The following is a 22,732-nucleotide window of genomic DNA, read 5'->3' on the forward strand; positions in this document are numbered from 1 at the left end:
ATCATAAGAATCATTTCATCTTGGAATCGAATCCAGGCGTGCAGCATGAAACCCTACATTTATACAATATCATCTACGGTATAGATTTCCCGAGTCCATTTGAGAATAGACCAGATAACTATAACCGAAACACTTAACTATCACTTTAATACCTCTTTCAAAGGTATGTGAAGTGTATCAATACGCACTTGGCCAGCGCAGTGGACTTATGGCCTAATCCTTCTCATTCAGAAAGGAGACCTGTGCCCAGCAGTGGGACATTAATCGCGTGATGATGATGATGATGAAATACTTAACAGCCATTTATTTTTTTCATTTAAATTTATAAGGAACATGACAATTACTCAATGTTTAAAATACCTACGTTTAGACTTACCTACAATGAATCACAAGTGCCATCCATTCTATGACAAATATAAATAAAACATTTTGTATTTACTGTAGATTAGATGGCGTCATATATCACTAATCGACCAATGGTTGAACATTATTGGTAATAAATATATATATACATATCATAGTATTGTATATAAAAACATAACATTGTAAGTAGGTACATAGTTATGAGTGTTGCTGGTATGAGTTTAAATTTTCTGACGAATCTACAGTTTCTTATTATGATTTAATCCTGTAATGTCTACCATTGACAAACCAAGCAACTTTAATTTAAACTAATATCAATTACTCATGTGGGTGCTTAGTCAGAATACCTTCTTATTGAACGGTAATACAAAACTTTTCAGGAAAGCCACATGCTTGTAATTCTCCAATATTTCCAAAACGGCATAATCCCCAGTTGACGCAAAAATTGTCATGCCTTCTTATAGAGACAATAATTTAAAATATATCTATAACAAACTTACTATGTAACGAAATTGTGTAGCCTTACTTATTGTACTAATTTAATTTCCAAAAAAATATCAACTGGGTTGCGTAATTAATTTAAAATCTAATCTCTTAATAACTTTATTAAAACAATCAGTGTTACTGCGCAAGCTAGAGGTATTTACTTTTAATCACCTTAAAGGAGTGGAGGTATTTGATAATTAGTCGTTTTGGATCATTCTTATTTATCAAAAAACATGTGACTGGTAGCCTACCTTAAATACATAGTGGGTGCCTAGTACTATTTTTGAAATTCGTAGAACTCTCTGTGGTTCGACTCCGGCGGGTCCACCACCACACCTTTTCTACCTAATAACAGCAGTGTTAAGCGCTGCTGTATTCTGATTTGAGGGGTGTGGTAAGGGTCACATTATTTTCGAGGCGTTCCAGCTTAGTCTTCAGAGGTAGCGTAGCATCTGCGGTTGACCTCAGGTAGGAATCTAGTCTTATCTGGGGTTGATTACATATGTCCATGGGCGGCAGTAGCCACTTACCATCAGGTGGACTGCATACTCATCTGCTACTCCTATATTCAAAAAAATCTAAAACGACGCGCAAATCAGTTTGTCCACATATAGTGCGCGTACGGAATTCACGCGCCTTTTATAAAACATACGTAAAAGATAAGTTTAAATATTTTTTAACCAGGACATGAGTTAGAAATAAACATTTTCCACCAATATATCTCTTTCTTAAAGATGAAGCGGTCTGCCCATATTAGTAAGCGTGCTAACAACTAATGGGTAGATATTGCATTAGTTTAAGCGTTCGTTTAAGCGTAAAAAGATTGCGAATACTTTACCACGCTCCTATACAAGGATCGTCCATTTTGGCGAAAACTACATTTTTCTCATTTGAGGTTAATGAAAATCGTCAGCTCTCCCATATCGGGTGAGAGACGTTCACCTAATTACACCAAGACTAAAACTCGTTTAGCTATACTCCACGAGGAATCTTTCTACACTTCGATGCGTTAAAACATAAAGCGATATTTATTATACACCTATAAGTTGTAGGTTGAAACATACTTATATACTTGATCATAAAATACGCTTTAATCATTTAAAATTTTATTGTTGCTTTAATGACTAGCAATTTCTAATAAATCGCGACGCTAAAAACTTTCCTTTATTACGCTTTAACGATTTGTAAACTCAGTCTCACACTGAATTCCCAGCGTCCATGGACAATCAGGCTAAATATACAGGTAACAGGTAACCTAAAAATCCAAATCTGGATTATAATTCTAAAATTACATTAACTTACATGTATGCCTGACCGGGGACCAAACCTAAAACCTGCGTGTTAATTCGGTCAATTTTCACAAGCTTATAAATACACTTACATTTATCTTTATACAACTTTTCTGAAACAATATTTGCTAGTAAATCTTAAATAAAACACACCTTACACCTATAATGGGTATTAAATATTTTTGTAGATTAGACACTAAGAGAAACGTACAATATACAACTATAAGTACCTCAGAACCAATGACAGGATACATTACATTCTCACCAACATCAGATGTCGACTTCCAGTAGCCACGGTGAAAACGGCATTTACTTACGTCATGTGGAGTTATTTCTGCACCATTAACTTGTGGTCTGATGATTTGAATGTTAACCTGATTTAACGGTCAGGATTTATAACCGATATTAAGTTACTGAAGCATTTTCTTTATGCTGACACTATTAACATGTCAGCACCACGTCTATAGATACCTGTTTTATATGACCTATCCTTATTCTGGCCTAGAGACGATCGAACTCATACTATATGCCTTAAATAAGCCTATTTATTTATGTATAATACATGACTGACAAACTCTACATTATACGCTATTTAGCACTTTATTAAATGAAATAATTAGTGAACTACTTGTAGCATAAAATTTGGGCACCTTAAAAGTGCAAAAACAAGGATAGATAATAATCTGCACTACGAAATATAACAAGAAGGTAACCAAAAATATTATTAGCTTAAAAATAATGAAGAAGTAAAAAACACTGGCCACCAATAAGGACGCAAATGGCCAAACCGGGTCCCAAAACTAAAATAAGTATTTTACTAAACTGAACTATTTTCAAAATCAACATAATAATTTCATTCTTTACATTTTCTATAAAAAAAAGCCTGCAAACACTCACGAAAGTTATTTTTAGTCAATAGTTTTACAAACCAGTTGAATATAATCAATTTATTTACCTTTCTTTTCTCTATTTTGATAAGTGCCATTGAAAAATCTCTCATCTAGCAACAACGAAGCATCAGATCAGATAAGCTCCACGATATTCCGATATTGTATGGCTGGTCACGAACGTCAAATATTGTTTATTAAATTACCAGTACAGAGGTTAGAGGTCGACGCTCATCTTAAAATATGGGTGCTTTATAATAGCGCATGTACAGATTGTTCTAGCAACTATTACTATATTATATCTTGTTGTTATTTGATAGTATGTAGTATACTGGTACGAATATTAAGTGTAATGTCGACGTTGTCGTCATAAAGCTACTGTCCTACAGTGCTGTACCCTTACCATGAGTTTTTACGTTTTGACAAATGTGACTGTTTTGGTATTTGTTTACGTATTTGCCCATACAATTTCGAATCAGCGCCCCTAGCGGATTGTATCAGAAATATAGCGTCAGTAACGTAACATTAAATATCTAAATTGACAAAATGGCGCTTTATGTTTTGTTTCTCTTTTATGCGAACATGTGAGGCAGACAAAAAGACTTGAGCACTTACTTATTGTTACGTTTACTCAGTCTACTGAAGCAAACGGAACAGAATAATGGATTGAGTAAACGTAAAATTGTGAGATGTTTTGAAAACTCATGGTAAGGGTACTGGGCACAGATCCCCTCTCAGAGTAAGAGGGGTTTAGGTCCATAGTTCACCCCACTGGTTAAGCGCAAATTATACTAGTAGATTGTATATTATATCTTGTTGTTAATTTTTAGTTGTATATACGAGTAGTATGTAATATTATAGTAGGAATGGATACAAAGTGTATGTCGATTATTTCGCCAACCCTACAGTCCTGCCCAGCAGCACGGATATCCTCTCAGAGTGAGAGAAGGTTTGGTGCAAGTGCGTGAAAGCACGAATTAATAGATTGAACACACCTATAAGATTGTTATCTTAAAGAACTCCCGTGGCTTTATATTTTCCTCACATGCTTAATACATAACAATAACATTAAAATTATACCATGATTTATACATAATTAAGTTAAGACATAATCATTGCCTTCCATATCCAATAATTGTTGACAAAATATGAGAATTTTATCAATAATTATTGATAAAGTTGAAAAATTAGATTTTTGGTTTGAATCTGAATGTTTATTAACAAAGCAACGTATCCCAACATTAATCTATGTATGAATGTAAAGTTCTTAGGGGACGGTAATACGAGTACTTTAACTTGAAAACTTTCACATGATGATGAATAAAATAATTCATCATTCATCAATTATTTTATTATGGTTAAAAGTAGGAAGAATCTTTTATAACCGTGATGGTCACCACTATTACTTTGAATGTCAGTTTAATCATTGTTTTAGAGAAATAAATATATGCCACAATAAAACTATATTCTCAGGTAGGTTTAGATAGTTGAAAAAATGTTTCAGGGCTGTAAAATGAAAAGTTTTTTGCCTAATATAAAAATCGAATAGCTCTACATTTTTTTTTAGTAGTTAATGACTCGATCTTCGACTTTATCAGTCGCCCACCCAATACTTCGCCTACAGTCATCAATATGTAATCAGCGTAGCAATTTTTGTTACTATCCAAAATCGTGAAACTGTTTATAAAATGAAGAATAAATTAAAATATAGTTATCTTCCTATTTTTAAAATTGTTATGGTACCCCACACCCTTAAGAACATTTTTATTTTTGAAATTCTCCAGCATGTAGATTTTCTCTCGATGTTCTTCACCGTTTATGCGAGTAACAATTAATTTGCAATACGCACGTTAACTTGAAAAATCATAGGTTTCTTCATCAGAGGTCTTGATTTGGAGAGAATTGATTATTCGTTGTAATGTCCCTTTGTTAATTCTAAATTAAGATTATTTCATAAATATAATGTTAATACAATACAAAAGAAGTTAAAGGCGAATAGAAAATTCGGTAATTGATTGAAGGATTAGGAAACACGTAATAAGCAAGCTTACAAAAATATCATAAACAAGAATAATAAACTCTATAGAGAAATAAATGTATCTATTTTGTGACGCTTAGCCAATTAATAAATTGTAGGGAAAACTATAAAAACTGTAACAAACGTTTCTATCGAAGAATTGATCGATTTACGACGTGGAGCCAAATGAAGAGGCTTTAACGAATGTTAATTTGTGGAAAAATAAAAAAACTGTAACAGTTTCCATACTCGGTTTCGCTATGAAGTAATCAGTGGGAATGCACTAATGGTCGGTTACAGCGAACGGCGTGTAATGTGCAATTTGCAACCATTGAGTGGTCACGCGAACGCGGCGCGACGCCTCACTATGCCGACTTATAAATTTTAGGTTACATTTCTTATAGATTTTATGTCTAAACACGCAATATACATATCAAATATTTGTATACCGTTAAAAATATATAATTTAAAGTAATCATCAGCCCATTATTGTTGGCTGATGGCAGAGGGTCTCCTCTCAGAATAAGAAGGATAAGGCTATAGTCCAAAGCACTGGCCAAGTGCGTATTGATAGAGTTCACATACCTTTGAGATTTTTTTTTAAATCTCTCAGGTATGCAGGTTTCCTCACGATGTTTTCCTTCACCGTTTTAGCATGTGATAATTAATTTCTTTAACTTCAATGGATTTCAACCTCGGACTCCATGATCGAGAGGCCGAGTTTCACAACCACTAGGCTATCACTGCACTGCAATTTAAAGTAAATATACACATATTTATTTAGTCTAGGCCTAGGTCTCTGCACAAGTTAAACATAATAATCGAAAACGATAAAGATAATGTTTACACTACATTAACATTATAAGTATGATCCATCTTCTCTTCTATACTTTGTTAAATACAAAGTACCTATAATGATTTATATGTTCATAAAAGTAGATAATAAAGAAATTTATCTTTTCCAATTCTAAAAATAACGCAGGTGAAATCACGGGTAACATACAAATGCCCGAGATACATTGTAAAGAGGCTTACATATTGCAAAATTACCCACCACAAAAACTTTAAAAGCCGCCCACGCATCACCACCGACCGAAGTGTCACTTATGAGTGTATCGTAGTCTATTTGTCTGTTTAAAGTAGTTTAAATAGTTTAAGTAGTAAGTAGTTTAAATTTTAGTATTTTCCTATTAAGAATACCTGCTCATAATTATTACAGTATTCAATATAAAGGATCAATTACAAGGAAAATAGGAATTTAAGCAGATTACGAATAGCAATGTCAATTCAACAAATTGACATGCAGGAAACTGGTAAAACGATCCATACAAATGTATCGCAAGTTAATTCTTCGACCTACGTAAGAAGATTACCGGCTTTACTGATATTAACTACACCAGTTGCTAGTTCAGACTAGCAGTCAGAACTAGCAGCAAAATACATGAAACTTGTATCAACTTTTCAAGTTATTCTTCTGTTGTCACTTTCGGGTGTCTATTTTTAAGAGGGGTGGAAGTGACACACAACTAGAATGTTTTTGGGGGGACTCGAAGATGCGCGAGTCAATATACCGCATATTTTTTTCTAATTTAAAAAATAAATAAGTACATGCAGTGGCAGGTATACGATTATTATTAATTATGTTTTTTAAGGTATAAGTCTTCATTTATTTTGAAGAGTTTGTACTTGTAGCAATTTCCTCTATGGGTCATTTATTAAATTAATATATGCTTAAAAGCAAAATATATTTTATTTATTACGCTAAACAATTATTATAACTTCTTACGTATATACATAAGTACACACACAGTGTGTATGTTTAAACATAAAACTCCAAGTGCCTGTACTATTTTAGTGCGAAAATAAAGCCTCTTAACCGATTTCCTTTGTAAGGCCGCAGCAAGGCAATCATTTACAGGAACGTAAGAGTTCTGTTATTTTATGCTGGACCTTTTGCGGACCGTACTATTTTTAACATACTTTCCACCCACGTCTACATAGACCCTTTACCTAAATATAAACATGTCTTGTAACTATACAATCTTTTGCTACGCTGTACTTGAATATATACTTTCAATTTATAATATGTTTTCTATGAAATTTCTAATTCTTACAGAAACGATACGTTAATGCATGTATTAAAAAACCAGTTTAATTCCGACGATCACCACCTATTTATATATTTATTACCTTAAAGTAGTTGTAGAGAACAATCCTATATATTGACGTATAGTCTCATAAAGATATAATACATAGTTTTAACTTAATCTTTAGCGACAGCAATGTAGAACTATCGATACGAGATACAGTAGACACTTCTTTCCTATCCGAAGCATAAAGACCACAAGACTATAAGTTGTTGTGAAGGTGGTAGAACTTTCTGTGGTTCGACTCACACCTATCTCAGTTTAATAACATCAGTATTAATCGCTGCTGTATTCTGGTTTGAAGGGTGTGGTGGAAGACATACTTTTCCGAGGCGTTCTGCTTAGTCTTCAAGGAGAGCAGCATTAGTGGCCGACCTCTGGCAGAAACATCTAATCCTATCTGGGACTGATTACAGATATCCATGGGCGGCAGTAGCCACTTACCATCAGGTGGCTTGCATGCTCGTCTACTACTCCTATATTAAAAAAAATAAGCGCGAATGAATTGTAAGCTCGATTGTTAACTCCTCTACATAAAAAATACATCAGACAACAAACACGGAAAGGTGAAAAGCTAGAATGCAGTTTCATAACTGGATGTAATTAAATTTTAAGTCTTACTCGTCCCATTGTCACAAACAATAGGATAACAATGTGAAAGCGGAAGCAGGTTCTCATAATGTTATGACTATGTTATTAAATATTTCTTTAGATATACATTTTTTCTCGACATTTTAGTCAATGGACAAACTTAAACGAATTAATGTGGTGATCATGCATCTGTGTTACGTAATTGGAGTTTACTCCTTAAGAATCGGTTTTTCTCGTCGGAAGAAAAATTTGAGGAGTAAAATCTACTGAACGAATGACCTCGTTACGTTTTTATTGTTTAGGAAGTAAATCGTGGTGAAAATTATGTATTAGTAAATACCCAATAATACCCATCTTGAAAAAAGTCTATATAACTTTTGGTTACAAAACTAAGCCTTATAACGTAACAATTGAGTCTATTATAAAATTCACCAATATTTTAAATCAAATTATTATCTTCGTAATACACCATGTCTTGTGTATGTTGCCCTGTACTGTTGTGTATGCTGCCCAAATTTCCTTTATTAGTACACATTGCAACCTACGTTCCATAATAAAGAAGATTTCATTTTATTTGATTCAAACTTTATATGAACCAAGCCAGTCAGTTTTATTTGTTTTTTAATACAATTTTGCTCATCTTGTTTTTCTTGCTCATCTCTTTTCCAAATTGAATTCCATCATAAAATTTCTTAAGATGCGATTAAATTCACTGTACCGTCAGCCTCCCTGTGCAGATGTACCAAGTATGGCGAAACGCCAAATATTTTTTTGCTCACTCACTTTGACCAATTCAACTATCAAAGTATATAGACAAGTTAAAAGCACATAGCTTTCGTTTGCGAAATCACGCCATTATTTTAATAACCTTTGATGCCTCTTCAAATGCTCATATTGTTGAAATAATCTTTTGTCTGAACTCGTTCCGTTGTATTTGTTAATCAATGCCATCGTGAGTAAGTTATGGCTATAAAATCGTATACTTAGCTTTACTCTCGTAGGAATATTATGCCACTTATTCTAAACAATATACAATCACATTAATCTCAATGGTAACCTTTAAAGGTACGCGTGATCACTATAATATATTTAATTAAACAGAAAGTGAAAGATATATTACGTGTTTGTTCTTAGTAGCAGATCAATCGTTAGCAGTAGATACGTACCTTTGTCCAGTTACAATACATTATACAATGCTTACGCAAATTAGCCCAGCCCTTACTACGCAAGCGATCACAAGTGCATTAACTGCACTAGGGCTCAGCTCTACTTCGCCCACTCGTGACACTTAACATTTAACCTTTACTTTTGACATTTTACTTATAGGGTGTACTTTATTTCGCTTAGTTTATAGCAAATGAACCCCTTTTGTTCTTAGCGCCATTCACCAGCACGCTCCTTCGCCGCTTTCGCCGAGTTTCGCAAACTTCCTATTATTGGACACATTTGCCATTTACCGAATGTATCCAGAGCACCTAATAAAGCACGGAACCAGATCGTGAAGAGAACAGCATTGTTCTATTCCGTAAAGGGATGATTAATTACTAACCTTACGATACTAATGGATACAGATGATGAAGTTACTAGCTACATGCAAGGAACCTAAGGGCGACTACTGAAGCCATAATTCACATGTGTTATAAATTCTGAACAAGTAAATTAGGTTCAAGAAACTTTGCGTACAACGTAACGGAATTTGATCTGGGAAATAACTTTGGATCGAACTCGTTACTTATCGCAGTAAATTTATATTAGCCGTTAGTTTAATCCAACTTGACTTGAATTGACTGTGGTAGAGATTACTTAATGTATTATGTTTCAAGTTCTGTACTTTCTATTTTACAAAATACCTTGTATCTATAACCTTTACCTAAACTAAAAGCATTATTTGAAATTTGAATGTGTCAACTTATGCAACTATTCCTTTGTTATTCAGTTACTATCGGCACCCTGTCACTCTCTTATAAGAGTTTCTTATCATTTTCATTTGCCTTCAAAAGATAGATGCAATTAACATACTTAAGGCTAACCCCATTCATTGTTATCACGAACATTAGCGCTAAATGTAGCAGAAAGGCTGAATGGCTAATTACCCTAAATCTGCTTATTCAGGTTAGCGGGCTTGCAACTTTGCAATCACAAAATGCCTGGCATATACTTAACTCTACGTAGAGTTAATTACATTACACAAAAATCCTTACAGGTAGATCTTTGATATTACTTTGACTTTTACTGCAATGACGTAGATACACTCGAAGAGATTGAAGGTTTTTGATACCTACTTCTGCTATTTCAATTCGAATTACAGATGGATATAGATTGTAGTGCCCACTATAATAAACTTAATAATAATACATAGTTTAATAAAATGAAAAAAATGAACCCTAGTTAGAAAGTTGAAACTTAGCGATCCGTACTTTTATAAATCCACTAGGGTAGCATCACATATTTTTTTATATATAATATAGGAGTAGCAGACGAGCAAGCAGTCCATCTGATGGTAAGTGGTTACTGTCGCCCATGGAATCTGTCATCAACCCCAGATAGGATTAAATACCTACCTAAGGTCGGCCACAGACGCGCGAATACCTCCAAGGACTAAGCTGGAACGCCTCGGAAAAGTATGTCTCCCTTATCACACGCTTCAAACCAGAACACAGCAGCGCCAAACACTGCTGTAATGAGGTAGAAATAGATGGCGTTGGTGCCGCCGGAGTCGAACCACAAAGGGTTCTACCACCTTCAACAATGGGTGCTATTTACGGCAATTCATACCCATGCATTTTTTGCAAAATGGCAAAACTGATCGTAATTCGACAGATACGGCACCACCTTTTCTCCAACCACCGACCTCAGACATCAATTTTACCTTAGAATTAGTTACAAATGTCCAAGGGTGATATATGTGAGAACTTTTAATCACGTACATACTTTGTTTCATTACATACGAATTAGGAAGTGAAACAGGCGTTTGTACAGAGAAGGTATTCAGAATGTCGATTTTTCCCATAAATCTTTCCCTTCAATACCTTCTAATATTGTCATAGTAGTTAGACAAAATCTTATAAAGCGGAACGTGTAATAATGTTGTAAGAGTTGGCATAATATTATAAAAGTTTAATGAACATAGTAAAATTTAAAATGAATGATTTAATATAAAATGTTATTCAGTCTCCATATTAAGGTAAACAAAGGATAAAGTGGAAACATGGTGATGCGGTGATCAAAACGTGTCTCTCGTGTCAGCTGATATTTTGAAAGTCAATGTGCGAGTTTGTGGAGTCGACGATTTGTGGTGGCCGGATAGGTTGCAGCATGGGGAGACGTGGGCGAGAGTGGGCGGCGGGGTGCATGGACGGGGGGAGTGGTCCTCATTGATCGCGAGCCGGGCAGCATCCCCGCGCTTGAGTCGCGTCGCAACCCCGCAGCCTCCGCTCGACTCTGCCACAAAATTCAACAATTGATATTGGAATTGCTGCTATTCGAAAATTTGATCCCGATTCTTGACCCGATTAAACTCTTACCTAACTTAGAACACAAATTTATGAATATGAAATTTATTCCTATCGAGAAACCGAGTGAAATGAACTATTTTATATGTACGAGATACAGATTTTGTTAAGATTACTTAATGCTTATATAAATACAGTGTTACGAAAATATAATATCCACATAATGAATTAAGATAAGCCACTTGATAATAATTTACTTTATCTCGGTGTAATTTTCCTGCTGTGTCTAAATTGCCATCAGACTGAGAAGATCCTTATTTTTAGGATTAGTGAAAATATATTGGCTTGGTGATTTATAGATCTTTCCATCAGGTATTTGGGACCACATTTAACGACGGACTCATGTAAAAATTGGAAGCCCAAAAAGTTAGAGTAATTAGCAGCAGCCGTGCGAGCTACGGGTCTGATGCGTCGGCGTGTGAAGCGGTGTGGTGCAGGCAGGGAGAGGCGCGCGGCGCGCGGCGCTTGAATGGGCGGCGGCGCGGTGGCGCGGCTGCGCGGCCGCGGCGCCTCCGCCAGTCCGCACACCGGCGGCTCCGCTGCCCCACGGTCGGCCGCACTCCGCTGAACAACAATGCTCAAAACCAGAACGTAACGGACAGACCCAGCGACGGCGTGGTCGGCGATGCTCGAGGATCGGACGGCACGCGTGGCCGTCGGCGAGCGGTCGTGAAGAAGATTTGATATATGAAAACCATAAAAAAATTAAATTTTAAGCTGATCGTATTTGACGGATTCGAATAGAGGGGCGGGAGTGCGGCGTAGGGAGGCGGGGGCCGGTGTCGCGGGTGTCGGGTCGGGCGGGTGATGGCGCGGCGCGGCGGCGCGGTGGCGGCGCGCGGCGCGGGCTCGCGGCGCTGACATGGCCGGCCGGGCGCGCCGCTCGCTGCTGGCGGCGCCCGCGGGCTTGCTCTTGCTGCTGGTCCTCATGTGGCTGAGGGGTAAGCCGCCCGGGCGAACGAACCCCGTAACCACCATTCCGCTCCATCATGCTTCTGCTGACCAAAACTCTACACGAGTAACCCAGTAGCTAAACCCATTATCATAAGAAAGTTGATAAACACCTCAAAAATCATAAAAAGTAGGTATAAGTCAAGTGACAAAACTCATCTATTTACGTAAAACATCGTAGTAGTTCATCGTAGCGTCCACAGCTCATGTGGTTCATGATAGGTACGTCAATGGTATCTACAGTACCATTTAGAGGTACTCGTAGTTAGTATTTAACTCTTTTAGACTTAGTTATTCAATGTAAGAGTAGTTCATGAATAAACACATTTTTATTGACTATTAAGTACCTTACGAGTAAGATATTATCAAATTCGTATAAATTGGCCTATACAATCGACAATAAGCTCTTTTAAATGTCCTTTTCATGCCATACCATCGATGCTATGATTTTTTTTTATTTGACTGAAAAAATACTTATTTTGTCGATATTGATGTCTTCATAAAGTTGCCATAAAGCACATTTTAATGAATTCGTATCAAGTTCAGTTAAAACTTCCTTGAAAATCTTATAATACCTAATTATTTGTTAAACTTTGTGTTCACACAAAGATAACGCGCTCCATGCATTGTTCTAGAATCTAGTTCATCTAAATCTAGTACCTAATTCTAGGTTATGTTGGATATACTCGCACTTCATCGTGTTTTTCCTCTTTAATCTCATATATTTTTTCATACAATACTATCTTTAAGGGTATACATTACATTAATTATTTTATGAAGAAATATATATACGATGTTATATTACTCGTATATCTTATACATAACCTATCCATCATCGTACATTATAATATGATAAAATTGTATTATATTTGTGTCAGTAGGTACCAGCACATTTAAGTTATAGGTCTATAATGATACTTCATCACGTACCTATACAAAGTTACATCAAAGGTTCTGAAGTGGGTGTTCAGAGTGAAGTGTCAAAGATCACTGACAAAAAGATTGCGCTTTTGAACAGTAGCAATTTATTGGGAGCTGAAGTCAGAAGTATCATTCACCAGATAGCGACAAGCATTACAGTTAACGAGAGCTCTTCAAATAACTGAAGCTGAAGTTGTCACGTCATATGTTAAAGCAATATTTTCTTTATACATACAATTGGGAGTTAATCTCTTCAATAATGGAGCTTATAAAGTGCTGTTCCTCCTTGCTACTTAAATGTTTAACTTTCTACCGATGGCTTTTTTGGTGATGTTGTTGTTTAGTACTCTTAAAAGATTGTTAATTAGATTTTATATAAATACTTACCGCATAAACTTGAAGCTTAGATAAAGATAACGGTCTCTATGTATGTAATGTTCTCCCACTGATAAGTTTATTTGATTAAAGCGTATAACCTCATATTGTCCTCTAAACAAAATATTTTTGTATTTATAAGTACTTAAAATCAAAATTAAAAAACTCAATATATTAGAATATAGATATAGAGTCGACACGTTTCAAGTAAGCACAAACTCGAGAGGTTTACTAGTGACCAGTAAACAGTATCGAACTGCTGGCTCTACCACCACATTAGTCACCAGATGCAATTTTAATATTATTGTCGACAAGATTTACATAAAGTTTCATTTTGATACGACAATAAGTACGTAAAAATACTTTTATTACACTGTTAGTTACAAGTAAAGTTCATGACGCGAACTAAAAACTACTAATAGGAAGCCAACAGCATCTAGCAAAATCAAACTAAATCAACTAAAATTTTGATGTAGATGGCGCCGTTAGTGTAGTATAACAAGCACCTTATCTATTGGAGGATCTTTAATTTAACCTTAAGATGATTAATGGAGTCACTCCCTGATATTGAATTTGTTATACCTACTTACCGCAAGCGAGTAACTTACATTTAAATAAGCTAGAAGGTAAAGCTTTATTCTGAACATACTAGTTTGCTTACGCAATGTTTGAATATATAGGTAGGTGCATAAATATTTATTAATTCAATTAATGTCGTGAGCTAAAATTATAAATTATATGTACCAACTTACATATTTTATTGCGTTTATAAAGTAAATCTAGAGATTTCACTTAAATTTGGTCTTGACATAAATAATGAAACAATTATGTTGCCCAGAAAAATGATAAACTACAAAATTCATTAAATTCATTATTTAATGCTGTATAATATCATACCTCTTTAAATTCAACTTATGAACTACTGATTCATTGATTTTCAGTATATTTTTGATAAATATCATTAAATAAATCTCTCGTCGAGTATTAAATTTATCGTTAACCTTTTCTATTAAAAATGTTATCCTAAAATAATAAGTATCCTAAAATTATACTTATTTGAAGTAATAATAAGAAACAAAACGAAAACACTGACATTAAATTCACTGCACTTATATCGATAGTAGTCGCCAGTATCGATATGGAAATATCGGCATTCACCCCATCACTTCCCAATGTCATCCATCCCTACACTTTATCTATGACATTGTTCTCCAATAGCCATACCTATAGTAGCTTGTACACATAAAGAAGAACAAATAGGGTGAGACCGTTGATGTTGGCCATAAACACGTAAAAATTGGAAAACCTCACCTACTATGATCTAATGAAAGGTTAGATCTCCCAATCCAAAATCATATATTTAAGACTTAGGTACAGACAAAATCATGGAATAAATTAAACCTTAAGTCATTCCATGGTTGGGGTCGACAAAATTTCGGAGAAATACTAGTATATTTTATTCTTATTTCTAAGAGACGTACATACATACATACATAGGAACTTTTTTACTGACCTACGGATAGCACCGTCTAAGCAAATGATAATATTTTTAACATGCACATAACTTCACAATAACAACATTAACTTTGAAAAGAGCCTTGAAACCCTAAACTGCAGCTGTAATTGGGCTAATTACTTCCAGTTTAAAATTACGTTTCATGTCTGCTTATTAGTAGTAAACTAGTTAACGGATACTTATACCCGTAGTCCAATTAAAATTCAGTTCATTTTATATACTGCATCTTTTAATCAATCAACATCCCAAAAGTAGTACCTACTCAATCATAAAATTAAAAAAAATCGGACTGACAACTCAGACTTTGTATGATTATATCAAAGTAGAGAATACCACCTACGCCCCGCGAGTTCATGTACCGCAGTGACCAAAATGTATCATATTTTACGTTTGAATAATGCATCTTTTTAGTGGTAAAATAATTATTAAAATCTGTCCATTCGCATCACAGTTTATCGATTACAAACAAAATCTTTCCTCTTTATAACATTAGTATAGATACCTACGCCTTTACTTCTTCGTACAAACTCATTTAAACGAACGATTGGTTGGCAGCCAGTCTTACAACATACTATGCTCCCGATTCCTTTAATAAGAAAATCAGAAAGTACCGCAATGCACTGGAAGCTTTTATCTTCGCCTCGGGGGAGAGTAACACATCTGCAACCATACGTATTCCGTTTGTGGTTAGATCACTTACTGTCGAGAGGATTCTGTTTATGTGCAACTTCGTTTGAATAAATTGCAGACTGTCTTAAAATAAAATAAGGTGACCTATTTAAGCTGATTTAGTTCTTTCGCTTGAAATTGTGGTTTCATTTGGCTACGATATATTGTAGGGCTTATTGCTGGGCACGGGTCTTATTACTTACTGGTAAATACTAAGAGTACATACCTATACTCTAAAATATTGTCCTAACGAATAGTTACTTAGTTTTTGTAATATTTGACCACATTTATGAACTGTAAATTAATTGGATATGACATCATGTAGTCCATTAATGATTTATACACTTCACATACAATCATAGATTATTTTATTTACGTTATAAGCATAGTCATAGAGCACAATGTAGATTACCTCAAAACAAAGTTGTAGAAAGGGTTTTCATTACAAAAGAAACCTTTACCATTTATATCGTGACCTTGATTTTGTTTTATAAAGTATAATTAAAAAAGTACTTTGCAAGATTTATTTACTACTAACTATTCTGATAAATTACGATTACGTGAGAGCCATACATTTAGAACGCCTTAATCGGCATATAAAATTTTTGGTGCTTTCTTTTGACTATGTGTACATCCTATCAATATCATATAGAGTTAATATATTGAAATATTTATTTTCAATATTTAACACGTAGATTTCCTATAAATCCTTAACTTATTAACTTGGTCGCCATGGTATAAAACATAATATATCTCTAATAGTTTAATTCTCTCCTTCATTAATCAATCTCAACGAAACCTGTATTGAGGCCATAGATATTAATTAATACCGTTTGTTCTAGGGGCGCGATGTGGCTACCACGAAAAGCGGTTATTGCACCATCTCCTAGACCACTACAATGTGCTGGAGCGGCCCGTGGTCAACGAGAGCGACCCGCTACAACTCTCCTTCGGCCTCACGCTCATGCAGATCATTGACGTGGTAAGAAATTGAAATACCAAAGGTTTATCACTTCTTTTTTCATGCTTAATAAGAAATTGCTACACTAGGTAATGCAGTTTTCATATCCTGAGGGTGAGGGTCATAACCCTCATACGACAGCTCCACTGAGATTCACAACCATAGCCAAGACGGTGAGCAAAAGTAAAAGATCACCTATAATTTGTAAGATTTAGCGTTGAAAACTTTGTTACTTATTTACATCTGGACTAGAGTTCAACAATCTTTGATACTAAGCCATTTACGTAATAACTACTTAAAAAAATTACTAATAAATTTTAATAAAATCGCATTCGTCGTACTTTTAATGCTACACTTTCTTTTCCCAGGACGAGAAAAACCAGCTTTTAATTACAAACATCTGGCTCAAACTGGTAAGTACTCATTAGATTCCTCATCATTAAATATAATCGCTAACAATCAGAATCTGACGGCACTCCTTTTAAAGTATCGCGAATTTGATTTCTAAATAAAATATAGATAGCTACTGATTGATGCCAATTAATTAATGATGAATAACAATCGCATTATTGACATTTTTCGGACACTGATTGTAATTGAGGTTATTTTAAGCCTCGAGCACTGCATTAGCACGTAGACCTCAATAGGCCTTTATAACTCATTTTATTAAATCAACTCCGGCGGCACCACCGCCACACCTATTTCTACCTAATAACAGCAGTGTTAGGCGCTGCTGTGTTCCGGTTTGAAGGGTGTGGTAAGGGAGACAGACTTTTCCGAGGCGTTCCAGCTTAATCCTCAGGGGTAGCGGCGCATCTGTGGCCGACCTCAGGTAGGAATATCTAATCCTATCTGGGGTTGATTACAGATGTCCATGGGCGGCAGTAGCCACATCAGGTGGACTGCATGCTCGTCTGCTATTCTTATATTATAAAAAAAAAAAACAATATAAGTACTCATAAATATCTAGAACCACGAGAATTTTTATTACTATAACAGCAATAAAAATAGATTGTATGACATACTACATTAACATACACTATTCGGATCACCATGTCAATTGAGAATTTTATCTAAATGACAGTCTACAAGAGCCTAAATCGACTTCGAGCTCGAATAAACGTCAATACGCCGATTAAAGTGGTCAATTTTAAGGCGTATTGACGTATATTCGAGTTCATATAAATCTCACGTAGACATATAATTTTATTTCGATCTTAAATTGTACGTATAGACCTCAGAGTATATAACTCAAAACCGTGGTAGTCTATCATACCAAGCATAAATTAAAATGAAAAGGATCTTTTATTGTTTTGTCGGTTCTAAATAGTCCTCAAATATAAAATTGTGGACAGGAACGTGACCAGAGTGGTCACAAGTTCCCTTCATCCCGAAGATTCATGATGATAATTAAATAATCCAACGAATTAGGGTATTGTATCTATAAAACTTCTGTACACAGGAATGGAATGATATGAACTTGAGGTGGAACACTTCAGATTTCGGCGGGGTCAAAGATTTGCGTGTACCACCGCACAGGCTATGGAAACCGGATGTTCTCATGTATAACAGGTACTTCAGCTATCTATCGATATCGTTAATGATTTTCTTAATTAAACAGCAAACATCATTGCAAGCGATTCATTAGTAGAACGTCTCTTTAATAATTAATTGATCAGGAAACGTACAGTTAATTAAGTTCAGAATATATTTAATACGTTCTCATTCATTACCTTATCTTAACACGAAGTTGTAAATGCTAATAAGATCTTATTTTTAGCGCGGACGAAGGATTTGACAGCACATATCCTACAAACGTTGTGGTGCGAAATAACGGGTCATGTCTTTATGTACCACCGGGCATATTTAAAAGCACCTGCAAAATCGACATCACCTGGTTTCCTTTCGACGATCAACGATGCGAGATGAAATTTGGCAGCTGGACTTACGACGGATATCAAGTAATTCATCGTTCCAATATTCTATTTTGTACAATTTGGATTTAGATTAGAAAGATTAGATTGACAATGGGTATATTTTTTAGCTGGATCTTCAGCTACAGGATGAAGCAGGCGGAGATATAAGCAGTTTTGTCACAAACGGTGAATGGGAGCTAATAGGTACTGTTTACTTCGATTTTTCTCCTGAATTTACTGGAGAAAACCTTTAATACATTACAATTAGACATTGTATGTGCCAACAGGAGTGCCGGGCAAGCGCAACGAGATCTACTACAACTGTTGCCCAGAGCCGTACATAGATATCACGTTTGCGGTAGTGATCCGACGGAAAACGCTCTACTACTTCTTCAATCTCATTGTTCCCTGCGTGCTCATTGCCTCTATGGCGCTTTTGGGTTTCACCCTACCACCGGACTCTGGCGAGAAACTATCATTAGGTATTTCAAGCGAAAATTCGATAACAAATTCTACTTTTTTTAATGAAAGCCGATCGAAAACGATAGAGTCCTTATTACAAACATACTCTGTATATATAAGTAGGCGGAGACATATAGTTTTGTATCTTTTTCTTTTTTGTTTGTCATTTTTTTAGGTAGCTATTAATGAGTGTTAAGCTTAACAATAAACAAGCCTCAGTCTTCAATTTATTACGCGTAGAATTCTGAATCTGAATGTTAACATAAATAAATCTAAATCTAAAAAAATGGATTTGAGATATAAACTAGAAAAACCTTTTTTCTTCAAATAACAATCATTTACAGGTGTAACCATTTTGCTGTCACTGACAGTGTTTTTGAACATGGTAGCGGAGACAATGCCAGCAACATCGGACGCTGTACCGCTTCTGGGCACCTATTTCAATTGCATCATGTTCATGGTAGCCTCGTCAGTGGTGTCCACGATACTGATTCTCAACTACCATCATCGGCACGCAGACACACATGAGATGAGCGACTGGGTTTGTATTTGAAAACAAGATACTTATTTGGTTTTTGCTCAAATTCTTGACTCCGCCACAACATGCCTGTTAACTCTTTCCAACTGAAAAGTCAGTAATCTCTACTCTCTACTATTACCTTTCTGTCAAAATTAATTTAGCTTTTTACTTTTAAAATTTACCAGATACTCATATTTTTGTGGAATGTTAATTAATCACAGAAACACTCTCCAATTTAGTTTATTTCTTTACATTTGCATATTACATTTACGAGTAGAGAGCGTTATAAATTGTATGTCGTGCAAAATAAAAAAAGGTGTTTATTTTCAGATTCGAGTGGTATTTTTGTATTGGCTGCCGTGGTTCCTACGCATGTCCCGGCCCGGCTCGGCCACCACTCCGCCACCAGCTCGGGCGCCACCTCCGCCGGATCTAGAGCTACGAGAGCGATCGTCTAAGTCGCTACTAGCTAACGTGCTCGACATCGACGATGACTTCCGGCATGCGCATGCGCAGCAGCCACCCTGCTGCCGATACTACAGGTCCCTCGACGATCTTCACGAACACTACTCGCCGTAAATAGCACGGTTACAATATTAAACCCCCGCCTCGAACGTTCCGCAGTAACCTGGCCCTTATCGCTAGATTATCATAAAACACATCAGTCTAGTTACCGTGGTAATTACATTACAGTTTAATTACTCTTGAATACTTCACTCTGGATCTTGGGTCAAAAATGTTCATTAGTTTTCAGCATTGGTCCCGTAGCACCCTACGATCCTATTGCCCCACCCATAGTGAGTTAGAACCTATCCACAAATGGTAAGCTACAAAGTACCGTTTGTTCCAGGAGTGGCGAAGAAAACGGCGCGGGCTTGGCCGCTCACAGCTGCTTTGGTGTGGACTACGAGCTCTCGCTCATTCTTAAAGAGATTCGAGTCATCACAGATCAAGTATTGATATTTTTTAATATAAATAAATATATTCAGAGGTAAAGTAAAACTTGAAATAATTAACACGATTTGTTTTGTTACAGATGCGCAAGGATGACGAAGATGCGGACATTTCGCGCGACTGGAAATTCGCCGCCATGGTCGTGGACAGACTGTGCCTTATTATCTTTACCCTGTTCACAATCATTGCCACGCTAGCCGTGCTTCTGTCCGCGCCACACATTATGGTGTCGTAGCGACCCGCCCGCTTGCGGCTACGCATGCGTAACGTTCTGTGATACCGCAAATACTTGTTAAGTTGTGATGTGCGAGCTGGTGTGGGCGCCGACGCCGCGGCGCTGGAGTTGCCGCCGCCTGCCTCGTCGCCCTCGCCCCCCTATAGAGATAAGTTACCGCTGACTGCCATCCCTATGCGCTCAACCGTATACTGCCTATCCAGGTATCCTATCCTTATACCTTTCGAGACCTCCTCCTCAGCGGCTCACGCACATATTCCTCAATATACGAACATTTTTTAATGTTCTCTTAAGTTCAATGCATGCAAATATGTGTAAATAAAGAAAAACAACAAATCATAACTTCTCTTCAGTTGTGATGAGTGGTTCCGAATAACGTTCTGTCATGGGTCGGCAGAATTATAAAATGACCAACGTCGGCAGTAAGTGACATATCTGGCGCCGGAACCCACGGCAAGGCTTTTAGGAGATCCACGCTAGAATAGTCGCCGCTATGAGTATCAGGGCCACACGCGGTGAACGTGGTCGAAATTGAAAAATTTAGCACAAAAACGTCTTCCTTCTTACCGTTGATACGACCTGTCGCATATTAAATTAAAGTTTGTTAGATTTTTCTTGAATCTAAAACCAATGTACAATTTAAGATTTGGGCAGTAAAACGTTAGCCCTTTGTTTTCTTCTTATTCGATTCCGTGAATCGTGGTTATGATCCCTAAGTTTATTTTCAGATGTATTTGTGTCAGTAGGTAGTATAGAACTTTACAAACAATGTTGATTCAATTGGTACAGGTTGTGATATGCCTCGTTGTGAACGGGTCGATATTGTTATAAATGGTAAATATCCATGGCTATAGCTTAATAAAACGTTCGTTAAAAGTTGTAGTTAATTGAAATATTATTTTATTAAAATCATACCTAAATCTTTCGGAACAACTTATACAATATTATTGATATCACGTTTGTACCTACTTACTTCTTTCAATACATTCATAACGCTGAAACGATAATAGCTTTTTCAATATTTTACTCTTTCAACGATATCAACTGAAGATATGATCATACTCTTGACTCTAAGACATTATTATTTCGAATGGTCCATTAACAATATTCAACTATGTTTCTTGATATTTACGGATGAAGTATTTACATGGACTGATTTATTCTGATTGGAATAACTGCGTAAGGAGCCTGTCACTGGCACATAATACGATGCTCGGCATGTGTTATAGGAAGTGTACTGCAGTACTACACGTTAATAATGCGTTGCAAGTTTGGTACGTCTATCAAAATTTATATTGAAGAATGCGTAACTTTTAATGCGTCATATCAACCAATCCTACCACTATTCACCAATCATTCGAAACCTATACAATTTCATTGATTTGCCGAAAATATTGTACACCTCTTAAAAGGAAAACGTAAATTTTAAAGCTTGAACTGCGTGGATACACATGAAACGTTTGAATGTATCCCCGCTAGCTCCGCTGAATGTTTTCCTTGTTCGAGGTAATGCTACGGAATACATCGTAGACGCTCCTTTGGAAGTTGCGGAGCGCATACGGTTATTAGCCAATGTTTTCTGTCGTCCCTTTGTTTTTATTGTTATACATTCGGGTCTCATCAACCACTAAATAGCGGTTGTGTGACAAGCCGTAAGGTGGAAACGGAGCATTAGTACCTCATCATTACGGTACTGCTATCTCTGTATTGGATAGTATGGTTAAGCGCGGTTCCTCCTTCGGCTACGGGACGATTTATTGTCTCCGTAATTTGTTCAATTGTTAGGGTTAATACTCTGAATTGCACTTTGTTTATTAAATATAAACGAATGAAATGCTTTGTTTTATTTATATTGTTGTTTGTTATCCCTCGAAAACACAGTTTTGAGAATTAAATTTGCACGTGACTAACAGCCCTGACCTATATATTCCCGAGTACATGTTTGGAAGAGCTAAGTGTC

General features: G+C 36.0%; 1 protein-coding gene across 2 annotated transcripts; it reads left to right on the plus strand.

Moving 5' to 3' along the window:
- Positions 1-11,471: 11,471 nt before the first annotated feature.
- Positions 11,472-22,606, plus strand: nAChRalpha7 (nicotinic Acetylcholine Receptor alpha7). 2 transcript variants are annotated; one of them, XM_073087231.1, is made up of 11 exons: positions 11,472-12,233; positions 16,567-16,706; positions 17,054-17,098; positions 18,148-18,257; positions 18,466-18,646; positions 18,730-18,805; positions 18,889-19,083; positions 19,408-19,604; positions 19,914-20,158; positions 20,434-20,536; positions 20,620-22,606. In XM_073087231.1, the coding sequence occupies exons 1-11, from the start codon at positions 12,155-12,157 to the stop codon at positions 20,770-20,772; spliced, it is 1,524 nt and encodes a 507-aa protein (XP_072943332.1). In that variant the 5' UTR covers positions 11,472-12,154; the 3' UTR covers positions 20,773-22,606. The 2 variants fall into 2 exon arrangements, with proteins under 2 accessions (XP_072943332.1, XP_072943339.1); XM_073087238.1 differs by having other exon boundaries at positions 11,475-12,233; positions 19,914-20,125.
- Positions 22,607-22,732: the final 126 nt, after the last annotated feature.

The sequence above is a fragment of the Epargyreus clarus genome, unplaced genomic scaffold, assembly GCF_041222505.1.
Source record: "Epargyreus clarus isolate Ecla_fem2 unplaced genomic scaffold, WU_Ecla_fem_2.2 ptg000003l, whole genome shotgun sequence".
Lineage (NCBI taxonomy): Eukaryota > Metazoa > Arthropoda > Insecta > Lepidoptera > Hesperiidae > Epargyreus > Epargyreus clarus.